General features: G+C 38.9%; 1 protein-coding gene across 1 annotated transcript in view; it reads left to right on the top strand.

Moving 5' to 3' along the window:
- Positions 1-20,284, top strand: part of LOC149470805 (prolyl endopeptidase FAP-like) — a 166,851-nt gene that overhangs the window by 26,888 nt on the left and 119,679 nt on the right. Inside the window, exons 3-7 of the mRNA XM_089660049.1 lie at positions 3,813-3,917; positions 7,972-8,066; positions 10,026-10,100; positions 17,645-17,697; positions 17,785-17,857. Coding sequence (XP_089516175.1) covers positions 3,813-3,917; positions 7,972-8,066; positions 10,026-10,100; positions 17,645-17,697; positions 17,785-17,857 — 401 coding nt within the window. The remainder of the gene's footprint in view (positions 1-3,812; positions 3,918-7,971; positions 8,067-10,025; positions 10,101-17,644; positions 17,698-17,784; positions 17,858-20,284) is intronic.

The following is a 20,284-nucleotide window of genomic DNA, read 5'->3' as shown; positions in this document are numbered from 1 at the left end:
CTGAAGCAGCAAAGCAACCCCAAAACATCAGTGAACCTCCACCATGTTTGACTGCAGGGACTGTATTCTTTTCTTTAAAGGCCTCATTTCTTTTTCTGAAAACCGTATAATGATCGGTTTTACCCAAAAGCTGTAATTTTATTTCATCTGTCCAAAACACATTCTGTCAAAAGGATTTTGGCTTCCTCAGGTAAGTTGTGGCAAACACCAATCTGGCTTTTTTTTATGTTTCTGTGTGAGTAGTGGGGTCCTCCTGGGTCTCCTACCATAGCGTCCCTTTTCATTCATTTCTGAGGTTTACAACCAATTTCACCTTATATACTAAGAGCAGTAAAAATACTCAAAAACAACATTTTACTCATCATGTTATGTATAGCATAAGATCATGCCAAATATTTTCAGTCTAATGGAAAAGCCAGGCTATCCCCAGGGCTGATTTTTTTTCCATTTGATTGTATGAAAAAAATTGCATGCTATCTGGATCATATTTGATAAGGAATGATACAAGTAGGTTATTCATGTGCACACAGAGGATGGAAGTTGAAGACCAGTGTGAGAAATGTCTTCATTGTTACTGTTTTAGGACAGGCATTGCCGAGGATTTTTTATATCATCATTGTTTATGTTATAAACCTGCAATATATAAATTAGTTCCATAATATAAAACTGCAGTAAACAATTTTAAACGTTTTAAAACATGAGGACCTGCCTAAAAATAGGCATCAGAAAATGACCACTTTTGCATTTGTTACCTGGAAAAGCCTTGCCTGTGTGACCTTCTGATTATGGGTTCACTTTGTTACTATAAACTTGACTTCCCCATAAGTAAATCTCTTGTAGCAGCTAAAAAGAGACCTGGAAAGGTCTTCTTTTTTTTTTTTTTATAACAAAGGTAATAAATGGCAAAGGTAATACTTGCCTTACTCTGGAATTTTACTTCAGGCATAGTGTCAAGTGCCTATAGCTTGTTCAATGCCTGTTCAATGGGCAGATTATTAATAAAGGTACTAATAATAATTAGCAGCACAATTAAGTAGATGTAGAATAGCCATTTTGCTTGTCCATAAATTGATTTATTTCTCTAATAACTATCAGTCAATTACTTTATCTCCAGATAAAATTACTTCTTATCCATTTAGCAAATAACTGTCTTAAAATGTGACTAAACCCACAACAGTAAGATAGGTCTGTATATGCAGTAAAGCATGCTTGTTATGCTCACGGTAGAACCTAAGGGGTTAATCCTCTGCATTCTGTAAACAGGATGGTAGAACAGAGCCTTGCGGGCATGCTACACATGCTCAGTTTGGTGTGTATTGCTAAAGAGCTTTTTATTTTTTCTTGAGAGAATGCATGTGATCAGCACAGGGCCAATCAGTGCTGTCCAGACAGAGGATCAGGGTTCCTGCGTCCTCAAAAGACAATAAGGGAAAAATTAAAACTCCTCCTACAATCTTTAACCAGTGCTCTGCTGAACACTGATAGAAGTCATAAGACCGCTCTAACTGCTGATGAGAAAATGTATTTAGCAGTTTATATTTACTAAAATAATTGCATTTCCATGTTCTTTGTACTATGGGAGAGCAGATATAGTGAATTCAGGGCTCTGGGTTTAGAAATACAAGGTGTATGTATATATGTATACAGTATGTAATACATTGCAACTAATGGATTAGATGTGGTGGCATTATATAGTTACCTAGTTACATAGTTGGTAAGGTCGAATAAAGACACTGGTCCATGCAGTTCACCCTGAGTGTGTGTTTATGTGACTACCATTTTCAATATCTCTGTATATTGTATTTGCTAAGGCTGGTCATGGATGAGTCTGTTTTTTTTTTCATTCAACTAGCAGGTTGAAGGAAAAGAACTGTCCAGATTCCCGCATTCACATACTTGAGGTGGATGGGGGAATCTTCCCCGCTGTATCCTTGTGTCCTGACAGCTTAGAGACCTCCCCAATGCTATAGCCTGCAGCTCTGATCCAGCCGATTTTTTCCAACAGACTGGTTGAACAGATGTTGATTGATAGATCAACCTCTGTTCAACCATAGTGTCCATTCATGGATCGAAATTTGATTGGTCTCTGCTGAACCTGCCGAATTTCGATACATGTATGGCCACCTCAGGGCTGGCCATATATGTCTTTTTTTTCACCCAGTGGGTTGAATGAAAAACTGACCTAATTCCCCATCCTCTCTTTTGAGGTGGTTGGGGGAATCTTCCCTCCTGTGTCATTGTATTCTGCCTGCAGGCAGACTTCCCTGCCTTCAGAATACACTGATCAGTGATGCTATATATAGCCTGCAGTGCTGATTGAAAGTAAATTTTCCAACAGGGCGGGAAAACAGAAGTTGATTGGTAGATTAACTTCTATTTTCCCGCCCTGGCCAGCTTAAAGTGTTACTAAAGGCAGATTTTTTTTGCTTATTAAAATAACAAACATGCTATGCTGACCTGCTCTGTGTAGTGGCATTGCATTCCTCCTCTTCTCGGGTCCTGGGCAATCTTGGCTCCTCCTCTTTTTTGTCTGTCCCCATAGCATGCCGTTTTCTAGGGGACACACGCTGCATGCTTGCTCCTGACCTATGTGTTTATGGAGCCACACTCCATAGATACATGTGGCGGGACTTAGCCCCGCCCTCCACTTCCTCTTCGCTGCATTTGATTGACAGCAGCAAGAGCCAATGGCACCTGCTTCTGTTCAAGTCACTGTGTGAGAAGAAAAAGAGGGGAGAAGAGATGCACCCAAACACAGCGCTAAGGTAAGAACATTTTTAAGTTTAGTATTACATTAAGAAGCACATGTAAAAGTCTTTGGTGACCAGAACTGGATGGTATATTCAAGATGTGGGCAAACTAAAGTGGTAGAATTAGAGTTTTATCTCTTGAGTAAATATTCTTCTAATGCATGATAGTAGGCAGTTGACCTGGCTTGGCATTGCATTAATATTGCTGAACCTGTGATCTACTTGGACTCCCAGATTTTTTTCCATCCTCAATTCTCCCAGAGGTTCTTCCTCTAGCACGTAGCTTTCTTGCATATATTTAGCTCCCATGTGCATTACTTTACATTTTCCTACATTGATCCTCATCTGCCACATAGCTGTCCACCCCTCTATTTTATCAAGGTCATCTTGTAAAGTTGCTATATTTTGTTGTGAAGTTTGTGCCTTGCTTATCTTTGTATCATTAGCCAGCACTGAGATTGAACTATATATTTCCACCTCTATATCGTTTATGACCAAGTTAAACAGAATTGGTCCCATGACCGAGCCCGGGGGCACCACCCTCTGGACTCACTCCTGCAACCAGTTTTATATCCAGATACATACCATATTGTCAATGCCAAATGACTTTTAGTTAGTTTTCTTCTTTCAGTTTTTTCTCTTATTAAAACCAGGTGATCTTGCCAGTAACAAACATCCTGTCCTAGGGTGACAGCGCTCACTCACCTTACCTTCCTCTCCACATTCCTATTACATAAAGTGGGGGTGTTTTATAGTTCTCAGAAGATATCTGGGATTGCTGAAAACATTGAAAACATATACATCAGTTCAATACTACAGAAGTTACAAGGACACTGGAATGCTGGCAGGATCAACAGAAATATTTACAGTATGTACAGGCAGAAAATTAGCCTAATAAAAAGAGTACTAATGCAGCCATCACAGCTGAAGAATGGTAAGCTGCAATAATAATAGATTTTTGTTTTTGGGATAGATATACTTCAATTGCGGATAGTTTGCACGTGTATACATGAACTAGACATATCTCAATAATGTATTCTTATTGTTTTATTTCTTTTAAAGGGAACAGTCCAAAAAACCGTCCAGATGGTCTTCAAGCTCTTACACTTAATGATGTGTTTAGCAAAAATTTTTATACTCAGCAATATGTTCATCTGTGGATATCAGGTATTGCTTTTGTAAATAATTTGCATAACTACTTACAGTAACTTTCTTTCTTTCTTTCTTTCTTTCTTGCTTTCTCTCTCGCAGAACAGTCCTGTCTGGCAGGGCAAAAGACCTGATTAGTTTTTTTAATGCAGTTAAAGTGGTACTTACTCCCCCCATGTTTTATCCCACTTACCTACAGTGCTACAGAGCTTTTCAAAGCACATACCTTCAAAGCTTATCCAGCGTTGTTTTTTTCCTCTTCAGCTGGCTGCCTCTTCTGAGTGCAGGCAGCCTCTAATGACTCACTGAGCCCACCCACTGTCTTCCAGTCAAACCACCACCCGGCCGCTCTGTGTGCTGATCCTGCAGCCTCCAGGGAGATATGATGTAAGTATCCCAGGAGGCTGAAGGACCAGGTACATGTCATTCTGGCCTAGGCCAGGATGGCAACAGGGGGCAGGGCTAAAAAAAAAAAAAGTGAAAAAAAAAATAAACAAAATGTCCCACTATTCTGCTTTGGGGAAGGGGGATGTTAAAGGCCTAGTTCAGAAAGCCAACAGTGGTTCTTTGCAGCACTGTAAAAAAATAAAAAGGTAAAAAACAGAATTACAAAAATTAGCTTTTTAAGATGGTTAGGGGAGGGATAAAATAAAAAAAGGTTGTTGGAGTGAGTTTAGTTCTGCTTTAAACGCAGCATGTAACCCTCAACCTGAATGATAAAGTGAAGCCTAGCCCTGAAATTAGTCCTGAAAGCAAAGACGAACACTAAGGCTCCGGTACCACTAGTGCGACTTGTCATACTTTGGACACATAAATTCGCCAGATATGTCACAGCCCATTGATTTCAATGGCACCCATTTAAATCAGTGCAACTTAAAGTCGCAGCGACCTTGCAAAGGTGCCTGCACTACTTTGATGCAACTATTATCCAGAGAGTGTAAAGTCGAATCAAAGTCACACTCTAAATCTTGGGACTTTAGAGTTACACTAGTGGGAATGTAGTGTAAAACTAAACCCTGAACATTACAGAAGTTGTAAATCAAGTGCCAAATAGCTGAAACAAAAATTCCTCATCTTCTTCAACTTTTCCTTACTGCTTATATTTTTCCTGCAAAAAGTGCTATGGCACCTAAATGCTATTTTCAGTAAAACATTTACTTCAGCTATGGAAATCATTTTTTTGTAATATATAGTATTATTGATATATTACACTATAGATGTCTTATTCTTGTATATTATATATAATTGGGGGGGGGGGGGATTACTAAAGCTGGAGCAGATGGAATCTGGAGCATTGTGATCAATCAGTTTCTAACTTTAGCTTGTTCAGTTAAACTTTGAAATTGAAAGCAAAAGCTGTTCGGTTGTCATGCACGTCTGTTCCAGGTTTTTCCTGCTCCAGTCATAGTAAATGACTAATAGCAATGTATTTAAATTCCAGTGCATCCAGTCCTATTTTTCTTATTTCAGTTTTGGATGGACATAAGTCCAGTTAATCATTTACTGGATGACAAAGGAACTATAGCTTTATGATATCTAGGCATTTTTTCTGGCTTTGTTATGTCTCGATGGCCCTTGCACATGAGGGTGTCACAGTTCTTTGTAGAATTTGGCAGAAAGAGTGTGACCTCCTTGCAAAGAGCTAGGAGTATCTTGCTAATAGAAAGCTCAAGAGATATAAAAAATTGACAGATTGATAAACTGACTGGTGTCCACCCAGTTCTAGAACATTAATTCTAGGTAAACTTAACCTTTAAAATACAGCCACCAGCGCAGTGTAAAGACAAGAACTCTAATCTTAGTTCGAACATACCAAAAGTGAAAAATGTTATGAAACCTGGATTACGTTCAAATTTATTTAATGGATTGCTGACATTAACAGATGTTCAATTTGAATAACTAGCTGCTAATGAATCCTTACACACGTCCCTTGAAAAGTTTTATAACACTTCTTAAAGTAGATTTGACAAATGTTCTAACTAAATACATATATTTCGGGGCAGTGAGCCCATGCGCCAATGTGCCTGGCAAGGCACCAAGTGAGTGTTTACATCTTTTCTTAAGAATAAATATTGGCTGTTTTACTAAATCTTTAATAGATAATGTAAGTCTACTGGGACTGATACCACCCATACATCTGAGATTTTGAGATATAAGTTTCTATAACTTCACAACTTTCTATAAAGAGCATCAAACTAGAGAGAAAAATGTTTCTGATATGTAGAAAAGTCAGCGTGATCTAAAAGCCTCAAATATTTTCATAATAGGTCACTAACTTTGTAGGTAAAACACAAAAATGTAACTATGCAGAGTAATAATCTGCTCTAGGAGCAATGTAAATGGTAAAGAAGCAAGACTGACAAGAATGTTGGCAACAAGCAATTCATATTAAATAACAAAATGCAGCACTAATTACCCTAAATTTAATTTACTGCAGAAAAATATATTCAAAAAACAATAACACAATGTAAAGGTGCAGTTATCAAAATGAGTCCATAGAGTGCAGCTCATGTCCAAAGAGGTAAAAGTGCTTTCGAAAAAAGGAATCTTGCACTGTCAACGCACACAGCCTCTTACCAGAAACCAGTGACCACAAATGAAGCGGTCAAAAAGCGCACGTGATATGTATTGGTGGCCAGGGATCCCAACAGATCTCTTCTCTAATCTCTCTTCCACTGCAGCTTACTCCAAGGCATACGTATGGTATTAAGCCAAGAGAATGATCAAATATTCTCAAATATAAATCTTTTTTTCATATATTCCGTATCATGAGACAGGGTGGCAGCGGAAGGCAACATGTATTGCATTTCACCCTCCATAGCTCACTAATCCTGGCATGTACCTGTGTGTTGATTGCAGCAGCAGATTGTGTAGGCCTGATCCGCAGCACCCTTTTTGTTCTACTTTGGAGTGGTGTGAAAAAAGATTTATATTTGAGAATATTTGATCATCCTCTTGGCTTAATATGTGCCTCCAGTTCACTGCTTCCTTCATGTTGTTCCAGAGAGAGGACTTCTACAGCTGCTCCTCCAGAATCTGCAAACATCTCCCAGGATCTCTAGGGGATTAGCACTCACGCCAGAGAATGCTTAACCTGGACTAAAAGGCCTTTCCCACTATTGGTCCAGGTAGACCATGATCCCAGTCCATTTAGACAATGTTTTGTGTGACAGGACAACTACAGCTGGCTCTTGTGAGTATAGGCCAATCTCACCCTGGCCTTCTGCCCTGACCAGGGCCTTTGAAGGAGCTGACTACATCTGTAGGGTGTTTGGCTCCCATGCCCCAACTGCACTAGGCTCCTTCCAAACCTGGCATCTATATGAGCATTAACTTCACCCATTACATCACTGCAGGAAGGCTTTTTTTTAAAAGGGGACCTAACACCCACTTACGTAATTCCCTATTACACACTCTTTTGGGACTAACTAACTACACCTGCTTACACAGGAGAGGATGGATACCAGACCAGTCACTGTACACAAGGAGAGAGATCACCATTGACCAGTTTACACATCTGCAGGAGTTGTATGCTGGATGACTGCACTTATGTAGAAATACACAAAGGACATTAGGGGGTCTATGTATAAAAAAAAACATTCCCATGCTGAAGTCATAAGCATTCACACAGGCACAACTAATCATCCCGTATTGTATGCAATATGATTATTTCCTATGATTGCCAGCTCTGTCTAGTGACCATAATGCAGTCCTTTTCTGAAATACCTTTACAATAAAAATACTGTATAATGGCCAATGGGTGGAGCTGATAATCATAAGAGATAATCATATTACAAATAATATGGAGATCACTTGTTGTGTCTGTGTGAATGGCCTGTGTGAATGATTAGAACATGCACATGGCAACATTTTTATGCATAGCCCCCTAAGCATTCAAGTGAGAAAACACATAGTTCATGTATTTATCATTTGCCTTAAGATAAATTTAAATATTTCTTATTATTGGTGGATTTGCAGCTCCATTTCATTTGTTGCAATCCAATTAAAAGGATGAGAAAAAGAATATGATTTGTGATTTACAAGGCTTATTTTATTCTTACATTTTATATAGAGAATGAATATCTGCACAGAAATGACGAAGGCAATGTTTTCTTGTTTAATGTGGAATCCGGAGAGACTTCAGTCATTTTGACAAATGCAACATTTGTAAGTAAATCAAAAGTTGGAACTTTTTGACTCTAACACCAGTATTTTCATTTTGTAACTTTCAGCAAGAGAAGGGAAGAGCTATAAATTCTTTCTGTTGCTTGTAGAGAGATATACCTTCATTTGTACCCCTGTGGCACTAGGATTTGAAATGAAAAGAATGGGGGTTGTTGACACAGAAAGACGCAGGGAACAATAATATTCTTAAAGTGACAGTCATATGACTGTCTCCAGTGGCATATTCCCAGTCTCCAGCAACTCCTATATGTTTGTTCATATCTGACCATATACTGTAGCATGTCTGCAGTCTCCGACCATCTATTGTAGAATGCTCAGTCTCTGACTATCTCCTGGATAGAGAGAAAACAGGTGGTGCACGCACCTAGTGCATTATTCAAGGTTTATTGTAAGGAGGGAAAGAATAATAAAAACATACTCACAGACGAAGCATGTATCTAAAAAGCATAGAAAAATGACAATGGCCACAACGGCAGGCAAGGTGTTCTCACTGTCAGTGCGGTCAAATGGCTGACGCGTTTTGGGGACAAATCCCTTTCCTCAGAGCTGATGACCAGCCTCTGATGCAGATGTGTGATGAATGGAAAGTAGGAGCCTTGCTGTTGATGCCGAAACGCGTTAGCCATTTGACCGCACTGACAGTGAGAACACCTTGCCTGCCATTGTGGCCAATGTCATTTTTCTATGCTTTTTAGATACATGCTTCGTCTGTGAGTATGTTTTTATTATTCTTTCACTCCTTACAATAAACCTTGGATAATGCACTAGGCGTGTGCGCCACCTGTTTTCTCTCTATCCAGTGGCTGATTTCCCCGTCTGAGGAGGGCTGCACCCCTGAAGCATTTCCTTTGGTTGTCGCTGTCCTGGTACCCTTGGCTTCCCTTTTGGCTGTGCATATCCTGAGGCGCTGGAGAGTACATACGATATCTGACTATCTCCCGTTGCATGTCTGCAGTCTTTGACTGCTTTCTATAGGAATTAATTTCTATAGGATTGAATTTATCAAATATTATGTGTGCTCCTTTGGCAATATCAAGGGCCACATAAGAGTCCCTCTATACCAGGTTAGTTGATGACCACTAGGTTATACCTTCTTTCTCCTCTTTAAAAAAAAAAAGTTTCCTGCTATAGAATGCATGAAGGTAAAAAACCTTAACAACTTTAAATATTACCCCTTCCCAGCCAGTGCCATTAGTACAGTGACCATGTATATTATTAGCACCAATCACTGTATGAGTGCCACTGGAAATGTCATTAGCAGTTAGTCAGTTCCCACAAAGTGTCAGTTAGTGTCAGATTGTCCACCACAATACCACAGTCCCTCTCTAAGTCACTGATGACCGCCGTTACTAGCATATAAAAAAATAAATAAGAATTTCAGTATATACCATCGTTTGTAGACGCTATAACTTTCACACAAACCAATTAATATACACTTATTAGGATTTTTTTTTACCAAAGGCATGTAGCAGAATACATTCTGGCCTAAATGTATGAAGAAATTTGAGTTTTAAAATTATTTTTTAATATGTTTTTTAACAGACAGTAAAAAATTATGTTTTTTTTTTTTATCTCTGGCCTTTTTATCATTTATATAATAAATAATAAAGAAAGCTCTATTTGTGTAAAAATAATTGATACAAATTTAATTTGGCTACAGAGTTGCATGACCACACAATTACCAGTTAAAGTAGCGCAATGCTAAATAGCAAAACATTATCTGGTCATGAAGGGGGGTAAAATCTTCTGGAGCTTAAGTGGTTAAAGCCTAATTCTGGGCAATTATGTCAAAAATAAATCCTTGCTGTGGGGTTGTGCCTGAACTGAAAGGGTTAATTGCTTTAATAGTATAACTTGTTCTATGATTATACTTTTCTCATTTTATATTTGTTTCTCTCCAAACAAGCTGTCTCTTGAGTTACACGTTTTTTCTCTCTGCAGGATGAAGTGAATGCCACAAACTACAAACTGTCTGCAGATAGGAAATTTGCATACCTCGAGAGCAATTACGCAAAAGTAATTTTTAATTTGAATTTTAATTAATGTTTATGTTTCTGGCTGAGAGAGAAATACACCAAACTACAAATATACTTACTGCTTAGAGGTGGCTTTACATTGTACATGGCTGTGCATATGTGAGTGTATTGCCAGTGTTGGCAAGTAATTAGGCTATAAAAACAAGTAACTCTAGCAATTAATATTTGTATTCATTAAAAAATACACCAGAGGGTGATGTTTATCCAGATAATGATGGAAATGAAACTGCTCGTCATTCTTGGCAACACATATTCTAAAGCTGGTTACTTGTTGGGCAGGTATTTTAACATATTTTTAAAAAAATGTTCAGCATGTAGATAGGTTACTAAATGTACAATAGAGAATATACTCTTCATTCCATACTGGCTTTGCATCCAGTACTGTATATAAATTACATTTAATTTCAAATAATAAAAAGGGTGATTTTTCTAGTTTTCTTGATTTAGCCCTTTCCTTCCTTTTTTTTAGTATAGACATTAGGGGTTTATTTACTAAAGCTGGAGAGTGCAAAATCAGACTCCCTTCTGCATAGAAACCAATCAGCTTCTAACCTCAGCTTGTTCAATGAAGCTTTGGCAATGAAACCTGGAAGCTGATTGGTTTCTATGCAGAAGGGAGTCTGATTTTGGACTCTCCAGCTTTAGTAAATAAACCCCTAGTTGTCTCCTAACATTAATCCAGGTTAATAGATTTTTTTTTAAAATTGACTTTAATGTGAATTGTTTTTTTAAATTAACACAGGAAGGGTCAGTTGGTCAGACCTAAAGGTATTTCTTTAGTAAATTGTCCATTTAGTTCATCATACTATGGTCCCAGATGCCTTCTCACTTAAATATAGTTTATTTTCAGAGTGCCCTGGGATTCCCATCAGTCAATTGGGCAATTGTTGACTAACTTACCAGTTGATAACTGGCTTTCTTTCTCCCATCTATGTGCTTTTCAATTACTTAACTGTATTGGGAAGCCAATAGGGAGTCTTGGAAGGAATGGGTAGGTATCAGCCGGAAAACTATGTGATTAATAACTGCCTAAAAGAGTGCCAGGATTTGAATAATCTCCATGAATTTTCACAATAAACTGAGTCTGCGAGCCACGATTTAGAGTTGCCTGTGCTATGGGCTTGGGATTATATCACAGATTTTGTACTCTCCAGTTTTAGTAAATCAACCCCTTAGTGTGTGCCTCTCTAACTAAAGGGTGTGTTACTGTATCTCAAAATATTAAAGCCAAAGGACAAGTTTAACAGCCAGACAAAGAATATTTTAAGAAAGTGAAGTCAGAAAGACCCTTCATTTCTCTCATGACAAGTTTCCAATAAAGACTGAATATTCTGATCCTTGCTTAAAGAGTAACTCCATTTTGTTGAGTAAAAAACATCTGGGTGATCAATGTACATTTCAGGAATTTTAACAAATCTTTTTGCAGAGTTCTACCATTTTCTGCTCTGAAGAAAAATATGTTTGTTCTACTATGTCCTTTGGATACTGATTCTGAATGAGAAGGACTGGTCCATTATAATAAGCACTTGTGTTCGGGTGAGAAAAGCTGCAGTGTCGGCATCCCTTTGGAAGTATTTAACCCTTGCAGAGTACCTCACCAAAACTGAGAGGATGCCTAAAATCTGACTTGTATTTTAGTGTAGATCTCAATAACACAAACAGGAAATTACATTTCTGGGGGGTGTTCTGTACATCAACAGTGTACAGAATGCCTTCAGGTTGCCATATTGCCTTGAATTTTGCAGAAAATGACAGTGGCTGAAGATTGAACACTGAAAAATAATTTTAATGACAATAAATTACAACGTGGCTGGTGTGGCAGTTATATGGTATTTTATTTTATTTTTATTTGCTATATTATATTTCATGAAAGTGGAGTTACTCTTTAATTCTACCCATAGCTGGTTTTCTTTAATGTAAATCTGAACTACCCATAAACAAATGTACTACAAATTGCTGCAGTAAGGTACCAGATCTTCAGCTTTAAGGTGTCCTGACTTTCAAGGTATAGGAAATGTAGACATGCATCTCTCCACCACTCACCCACCTCTGACCCCTACATACTCGGTGTAGAGTTATTCACCCTGAGGTCATCATAGAGGACAAGGGGACACTCTTTACATCTGGAGGAAAAGAGATTTAATCCAAATACAAAAAAGTTTCTTCACAGTAAGAGCTGTGAAAATGTGGAATAGACTCCCTCAAGAGTTGGTTCTGGCCAGCTCAGTAGATTGCTTTAAAAAGGCCTGGATTCTTTCCTAGATACACATAATATAACTGGATGCTATATGTGATAGTCCAATGCCTGGCCCAAGCAGTGTCACATAGGTCGGGGGGGAGTGCAAATACCAACTTGGAACTCTCTATGCTTCAAAAAAGATTTTTGTACCCAAAACCTTATGATGTACTTAGGCCCGGTCACACCACATGCAGTTCAGTGCATTTTTTTCTGTATCAAAATACATTGATAGTGGGTTACATAGTTTCCAATGGCATAGTTCACACCAGGGCGGTCAGTTCTAGTGCATTCCAGAAAAGAAAGTAGAACATGCTGCATTTTTTTCTTCACTGAATTGTACTGCAACACAGTAAAACGCATAAAAAAACACACCAAAAGCACTTCAGAACTGACCAAAAATGCACCGGAGCACATATGTCCTTATTTAGGTTGAAGAAAAAGAGAGGAGAAAAAAAAATGAACCAGAAAACATCAAAAACGCACCAGAACGCATCAAAAATGCATCCGAACTGCGTTTCTATGTGTGAACCGACCCTTATAGTTTAGTTACCTTTGTATCAGTACAGGTGGAATGACAAGCTTGAATGGTTCAGTGTTCTCTAAAATATACTGGAGATACAAAATAAATAATAATGTCCACTCTTATTATTAGAGAGTATGACTTAAAAAGAAAGAACAAAAAGCCCAGTTAGAATTAAACTGGATGAGTAAATGGTAGATGTAGAAACAAGAATGATGTAACAGCTGGTATGGCAAGGAAAAGGCAATAAAAATGTTTAAGGAAAAAAGTCTACAAATATTAGAACTTTTATGAATGACATCAGTGCCCCAGGTTTTAGAAAAGTCTTAGTGAGTTTTATGAAAAAAATGACCATTTCACACAATGTATTCTTTGTTAGGGGACATTTTGGGTGGAAGCAGTTGACACCCCCAAGATTTCTTTTCTAAAGCAGTTACGTCTTACTAAATATATTTAATATATTTTTAAAGTGATACTAAACACACACTGTTTAATATATATTGTGCCTTCTAGTTCTGTATGTGGATGAAGGCACTGTAATTATTTTAATAAAAAAGAAACATGTAAGTACCTTTTTCCTAATCTATATACAGCTGTCACATGGCCCAGCTCTTTCCCAGCCTGTCTACAGGGAAATAAAAGTAGGAGGAGCTTCTAGACCTCTGCCGCTGGTCAATTAATATAAATAAACTGTTTTAAATTGTCATACAAATATATATTTGAAATAAAATCTTTATTATTTTTTGGCATTAACATGGTGTGGGCTGATTTCTGTTAGTCGCACACTGTGTCACGCCTCTCCAGGCTGTGTCTTACAATAAGAGGTTGGTGAAGCCTCCATCAATCTACATGTAATATCCCACCCCCATTTTGTTTAGCTGGTTAGTGGGTATGGAGGAGGAGGGAGGGAGTGGGCTGTAATTTACAACTGTGTATACGCCCACATGTGTGACTCTATAGTCACATGGGCTGCTCAGATGTGATAGGGAGGAAATGCTCAGCATAGAAACTCACTGAAAACTGAGCATGTGCAGAGTTGCCAACACTGCTCTGCAAAATCCTGAACTGCACTGGGGACTTGGACAGAAGGAGAAGACAGAGAACAGCAGGATCAACCATGTTTTTTGCAGAATACAGAAAACAAATCCCATAGTGAATGAGTGAGTATGAACAACATACAATACAGCATTTATTGATATTTTTTTATTATGTGGGTTTAGTGACACTTTGAGTCTAAAAAAAAAGGATAGAAATAGATGGAAAGGTGAAAAGGAAGTTTAAATGTAAAATTGTTACAGTTTTTAATAGTATAATTTTTTCTTAGTGTTAGTCCCAACTTTACCCTGGCAACATGTCTGACATGTCACCCCCCTCCCCCCCCCAAAAGAAAAAAAATATGTAAAGCCAAAGACTTTTCTTTTAGTTTTGGATAGAGTAGGAAAGTGTTGAAACCCCTGTCATTTTGTTTCAATGAAAAGAATGAAAATATTTCACTTCACCTCATGTTCCAGAAAAGCAACAGGAATTCAGAGAAAATCCCTATGAAGTGAAACAAATTCCCCTTCTAGAAAGCTGCTATTGTAACAGGTGTCCATAGTGAAATATGAAATATTTTGGATTTTCCATAATTTTGTGTATTGTAGACAATGGTCTACAAGACAAATAGGAAAGGTGAATCTACCTAGTGGGGTAGCAGACAGCAATTTATATTTGAAAGTAATAACATTTCTACACTCCACCCAAAAGCTGAAAAAATGGCTATCAATGTGCTGTAAGCCTCCTGCTCACTGTTCAATCTATTTTGTGTGTGTATGTACAACCAAGGCAAGAGATTTTGGATGGTGTAGGGAAGGGTTAAAACACCTGCCTAAGAATGTTGGGAAAATTTTCAGAGACACAACAGAATGTTAGAGTAAAAACTTCAAAAGTGAAGGGAAATTTGCCCTTAGGCCCCACTGAGCAGGTGGATGACAGGTCCGCTTGTGCAGAGAGGACATGGACACAGCTCGCTGTTCTCTTTACATCCGACTCTAATCTAATCTGGTGGAGGGATGGGGAATGGATCCCCCATCCCTCTGTTTGTATCGTATCGGATTGGATGCAGGCGGGTGTAAACTGACACATGTCCACTTACATCCGCCACCCCATAGAGCACAATGGATAGTTCAAATGGGTCCACCTGTAAAATGGACTGGAGGAACCGATTGGTCCCGGCCATGTGAAAGGGGCCTTCTAGAGATGTTCCCAGTGAAGGATTTCCATTCAACTCTTGTTCTGAGGGCAGATTTAAAATTTAGCAATTTCGCTAATTTCTATCTCAGTGATATTGGCTATTAGTACAGAGGGGTGAATCTCCCCAATGTGACATAGGCAGCTATAAAAACATGACAGACAGTTCAACCATTCTCTGTTTTATACAAATCTAAAAAAATTGGTTTCACCTAGAGGAATGTTTTAAAGGAGCTTTACATGAAAACACTGCTGAGGTAAATGCACAGACTATCAATACTAGCCTCTTCCTGGTAATACTTATTTCCTGATTGTTTTAGGAATTAAATGCAAAAAAATGATAAAATAGTTACCCAAATCTGAAATGCAGCCTCTTTCTGTCACCTATTTTGAGGCACAAGAGGAGTTTTCAGGTTATTTGGTTCACCAGCAAGATAATTCTAACACCATCCCTCCCCCCTCCACAACCCACACACTGCAATTATAGACATAAGGGGGTTGATTTACTTTGAAAGGGCATTTTCCCTATGCTTAGTGAATGAGGTGAAGCTCTGCTGACTTCTATCATCCAATCATGTGCAAGCAAAAATGCTGTTTATTTTTTTTGCACATGTTCGGGTATTCCTTGTACAGTGAACTTTCACCACATTCACCTAGCTAAGGAAAAATTCTCTTGCAAAGTGAACAGCCTATTTGTCTTTAGTAAACTGACCCCAATGTTTTAGTTTGCATATTGAATACATGTAAAATTGCAGCCTGTGTAAGGAACCCCTGTATCTTACCAAGGTAGGCCTAAAAGTAAATGTATATAATACAAAGATAAGGTGCTTGGCTTATAAAATATAGCCTATTAGTGGCAAGTTTAGCATTGTTTAAAGCGGAGCTCCACCCAAAAAGGGGAAGTTACGCTTAAAAGATTGGTCCCCCGCTCCCCATTAAGGATTGGCACCTTTGGGGAGTGGATACCCGAAATTGACAGATACCCACTCCCACTTCTGCTGGGATCGCCTAGGCCAGTGGTCAGCAAGCCGCGGCTCGCGAGCCACATGCGGCTCTTTACACTCTTTAATGCGGCTCTTCTGTGTGCCGGGCGCCCGCTCCCCTCCCTCCTCTCGGGCGGCCGCCCCAAAAGTCAGGACTCTGCAGCTAGCCCAGCAATGGGCAAACTACAGCCCGCGGAGCGTGGCAAACATTGGCTGTCAGGATGTAGGCGGGGCAGCCAGGTTGTAGTCGGGGCAGCGTGACGAACTCCTCTCCTCTCACAGTCCGCCCTGAAGATCGGAACGGCACGGGAACACGGCGAGAGGAACGCGCGGAGCAAAGGTAAGTGAATTGACACAATATGGGGGATGAATTACTATGGGGGATGAATTACTATGGGGGATGAATTACTGTAGGGGGGGCGAATTACTATATGGGGCGAATTACTATATGGGGGGATGAATTACTATATGGGGGATGAATTACTATATGGGGGATGAATTACTATGGGGGATGAATTACTATATGGGGGATGAATTACTATATGGGGGATGAATTACTATGGGGGATGAATTACTATATGGGGGATGAATTACTATGGGGGATGAATTACTATGGGGGATGAATTACTATGGGGGATGAATTACTATATGGGGGATGAATTACTATGGGGGATGAATTACTATGGGGGATGAATTACTATGGGGGATGAATTACTATATGGGGGATGAATTACTATATGGGGGATGAATTACTATGGGGAATGAATTACTATGGGGGATGAATTACTATATGGGGGATGAATTACTATGGGGGATGAATTACTATATGGGGGATGTATTTTCAGTTTTAAAAATGTGGCTCTCAAAATAAATTTCAATCGTGGTTTTGGCGAGATTTGGCTCAGTTGAAAAAAAAGGTTGCCCACCACTGGCCTAGGCGATCGGAAGCTGTCCTCCTACCCTCCCTCCCGGTAGTCTTGTGGGACATGTGACAGGTCCCAGAAGATGACGGGACCATTCAGGAAGCGCAGCACTACTCGCGCATACGCAGTGGGCACCCGGCTGTGAAGCCGCAAGCTGTCACAGCCGGGTGCCCACACTGAAGATGCCGGCGCCTGGAATACAGGACGGCCGGTGAAACAGGCTGTGGCAGGGGCACCACATGATTGTGGGACAGGTGAGTGGCTGTTTTTAAAAGTCAGCAGCTACAGTTTTTGTAGCTGCTGACTTTTATTTTTTTACAGAGTGAGTGGAACTCCGCTTTAAGTAAACTACAGAAAAATGAAACATAAATGTCTGCAAAATTTACTTATGAAATAGGTTTTTGTTTCAGGGAGGACTGCTGTGTACCCACTCCTGGTACAATCTTGGAATTTTTCAGCATATAAAACTGGAAGATCACATTATGTATCCTTAATGTCATCACCACTCTAATATATATTGCTTTTAATTCAGTAGAAATAACATGATATAAGAATTTTAATTCATACAATATCAAAATATGATGGACTATGTAATGTATATGATTATAATTGTGAATTATATTTTTGCAGCAATGGAGATACTCTTACAGGGCCTCATACCACATTTACGATCTTGACAAAGGGTCAGCACTCATTTTGAATTACAGTTATTTCATAATTTCTTAAAAGCATTTTAGGTTTGTCTGCTAGTAACATAATTTTTTTTCCAGAAAATTTGTGGTAACTCGTGAACTCCCTTCGAAAATTCAGTACATATCCTGGTCACCAGTTGGACATAAGTTGGTAAGTCTTCATCTCATTATTAAATTTTTGCTTCTTGCTTTCCTTGCTCTGTAGGTTCCCCCTGCTGTGATATGGTAAACTGACAAATCATCTAACCGTAATAAATAAAAGAAGGATCTATTATGGCTAAATGCACATAACAGCAAGCTTTTAGTCAAACCATCAGTTGACAAACATCAAAGAGCAGCCAGGAGCCTTGTCATGTTTTGCACATCATTGCTTACTCATAAGGCAAGAGACTTATGAGTAAGAAATTACTGGAGGCAGAAGATGCCCATGGGACTTTTGTTGAGTTGTACCATAAAAATTATTGCCACATTATATAAAAAAATCACGTATTTTATTACTTAAGTTTAAAAGTAAGGTGCAAAATACATATAGCCATGCAATAAAACATGTAAACATTGGTGTCTGTTACATATGAAGACAAGATTTTCACAACAATTGAGTACTAATACACAACTTTCTTGGGATGTACTCTGCACCACGTGGATGTCTCTTTCCTTATATCTGTTTGCAACAGGTTCTAATATATGCCCATATACATGCTGGCCTTGTCTCTGTGCCTCCTTGTTTGCCTCTTCCGGACGACTCGCCCTGCTTTCAGCTACTGGATGAGATATTCCTGACATTGCCATTGGTTGCACCTGCCATTTGGTGAATTTTTTGGTTCCTGTGATACTCTAGAGCCTTTTTATTGGTGTATGTGCATCTGGATTTCATCATCTCCTGAAGAAGTGAACATTGTTTCACGAAATGCATCGAGATCATTATTAGAACTTGATTGTTGTGAAAAATCTTGTCTTGTACAATGTTTACATGTTTTATCTTTTTATTGCATGGCTATATGTATTTTGCACCTTTTGCTTTTAATAAGTAATAAAAGATGTAATATTTTCATATTATGTGGAGTTAATTTTTATGCTGCAACCCAACAAAAGTCCCATGGGCATCTTCTTTTTCCAGTAATCTCTTGTTATAGGGACTGAGTTCTGCCTACAGCCCGGCACTTCGGCCATCCATTTTCCACTGTCCACATTTCACCATAACGAAAGGTAGTGACGTTAAGGTCATATGTCTATGAATGCGCACTACTTTATGTTTATAGGAATGCATAGCTGCATACAGTCACCCATCAATGTCTATGGACAGTTGTATGTAGCTGCAGGACATCCTGGAAATCAAAAATACGCAGCCTCTTTACACTGTATGGGCAAATGCACTCATGTGCATGAAGCCTTACTAATAAATTGTCTATTTACTGTATGTAGTTAGAATTATTTTGTTTTACTTGACTAAAGGATTTGTCAACCTCAGTTCTTTACTAAACTGTTTAAAATAACAACAAAGACTATGTGATAGGGGTTTAAACGCTCACAGCAGCCCCTTTATTTACAAAAATGAAAAAATAAATGATATTATAAAGCGTAAACAATTTTGACAATGCAACCAGGAGGGGTCTTTGGGTGTCCCTAAAGTGGTTGTAAACTCTTCCATACGCCCGGTGAAATGACTGGCCTCAGGTGATACACAAAGATGAAACACATCCTCCTACATTAGTTGTACCTGTTTATATGCAGTCTTCTCTCCCCTAAATCTGTTCAAAGTCCAGAATTTATAAAGCTTGTTTGAGATGTTAGAAAAATAGGGGGTGGAGAGATGACATTACACATTTCAGAACTCAGTGAGTAGATCTCTGACAGCTGATTGGAGGAAAGGGACACAAACCGAGCTTAGGCTGTCAATCAGCTGGAAGTCCTTCCCCATCACCTTTTTTATCTTGGTGTCAGGAAAACGTGTCAGAAATTATTCATGCTGACAGAGGAACAGTAGAGGAAATTACTTTTGGTGCTCTTAATTGAGACAAGTACAGGCTATAGAGAGATATACTTTTTTATATTTCATGTCGGAGGTTTACAACCACTTTAAAGGCTCCATTTATAACTAGAATTGCTCATGTTCTCAGCCACATCCCAACCTGTCTGAAGATGTTATAAACTCACACACTTACATTTTTCCCCAGGAGACCTAACTCCCGGGAGAACCACCTATAACAAACCAAGTAGAAGCACCATACCCCACCTGGGCCCCCCCCAGTTTTGTAACAATTCAAGTATTAACTGACCCCCAAAGATCCCCCGGCCCACCAAGCAGCTGTGACAAAAAAATGAGTATACATATTTATTTGTTTTTTAAATCAACACCTCCCCACGACCCTTGACCTACACCAAACCACAAGTGTAATGAACACCCAGCATCTTAAACCTGAGCAACTCTTGTGCCTCCACCCTGCCCATCTGACCTTCAGTTTCTAATCAGAACTACACCTACTTACACATAGAACTCACATTTGTAACCCTTTCTGACCTGTTCCTCCCCTTTGTTATACAGCTTCTTAGTCCATTTTCTCTTCTCTGGGTTTCACTT

The sequence above is a fragment of the Staurois parvus genome, unplaced genomic scaffold, assembly GCF_062004578.1.
Source record: "Staurois parvus isolate SC_StPar_1 unplaced genomic scaffold, SC_StPar_1.0 ptg000031l, whole genome shotgun sequence".
In the NCBI taxonomy this organism is placed as follows: Eukaryota; Metazoa; Chordata; class Amphibia; order Anura; family Ranidae; genus Staurois; species Staurois parvus.
The sequence above is the reverse complement of the archived record's forward strand: the minus strand, read 5'-3'. Positions and strand labels throughout refer to the sequence as shown.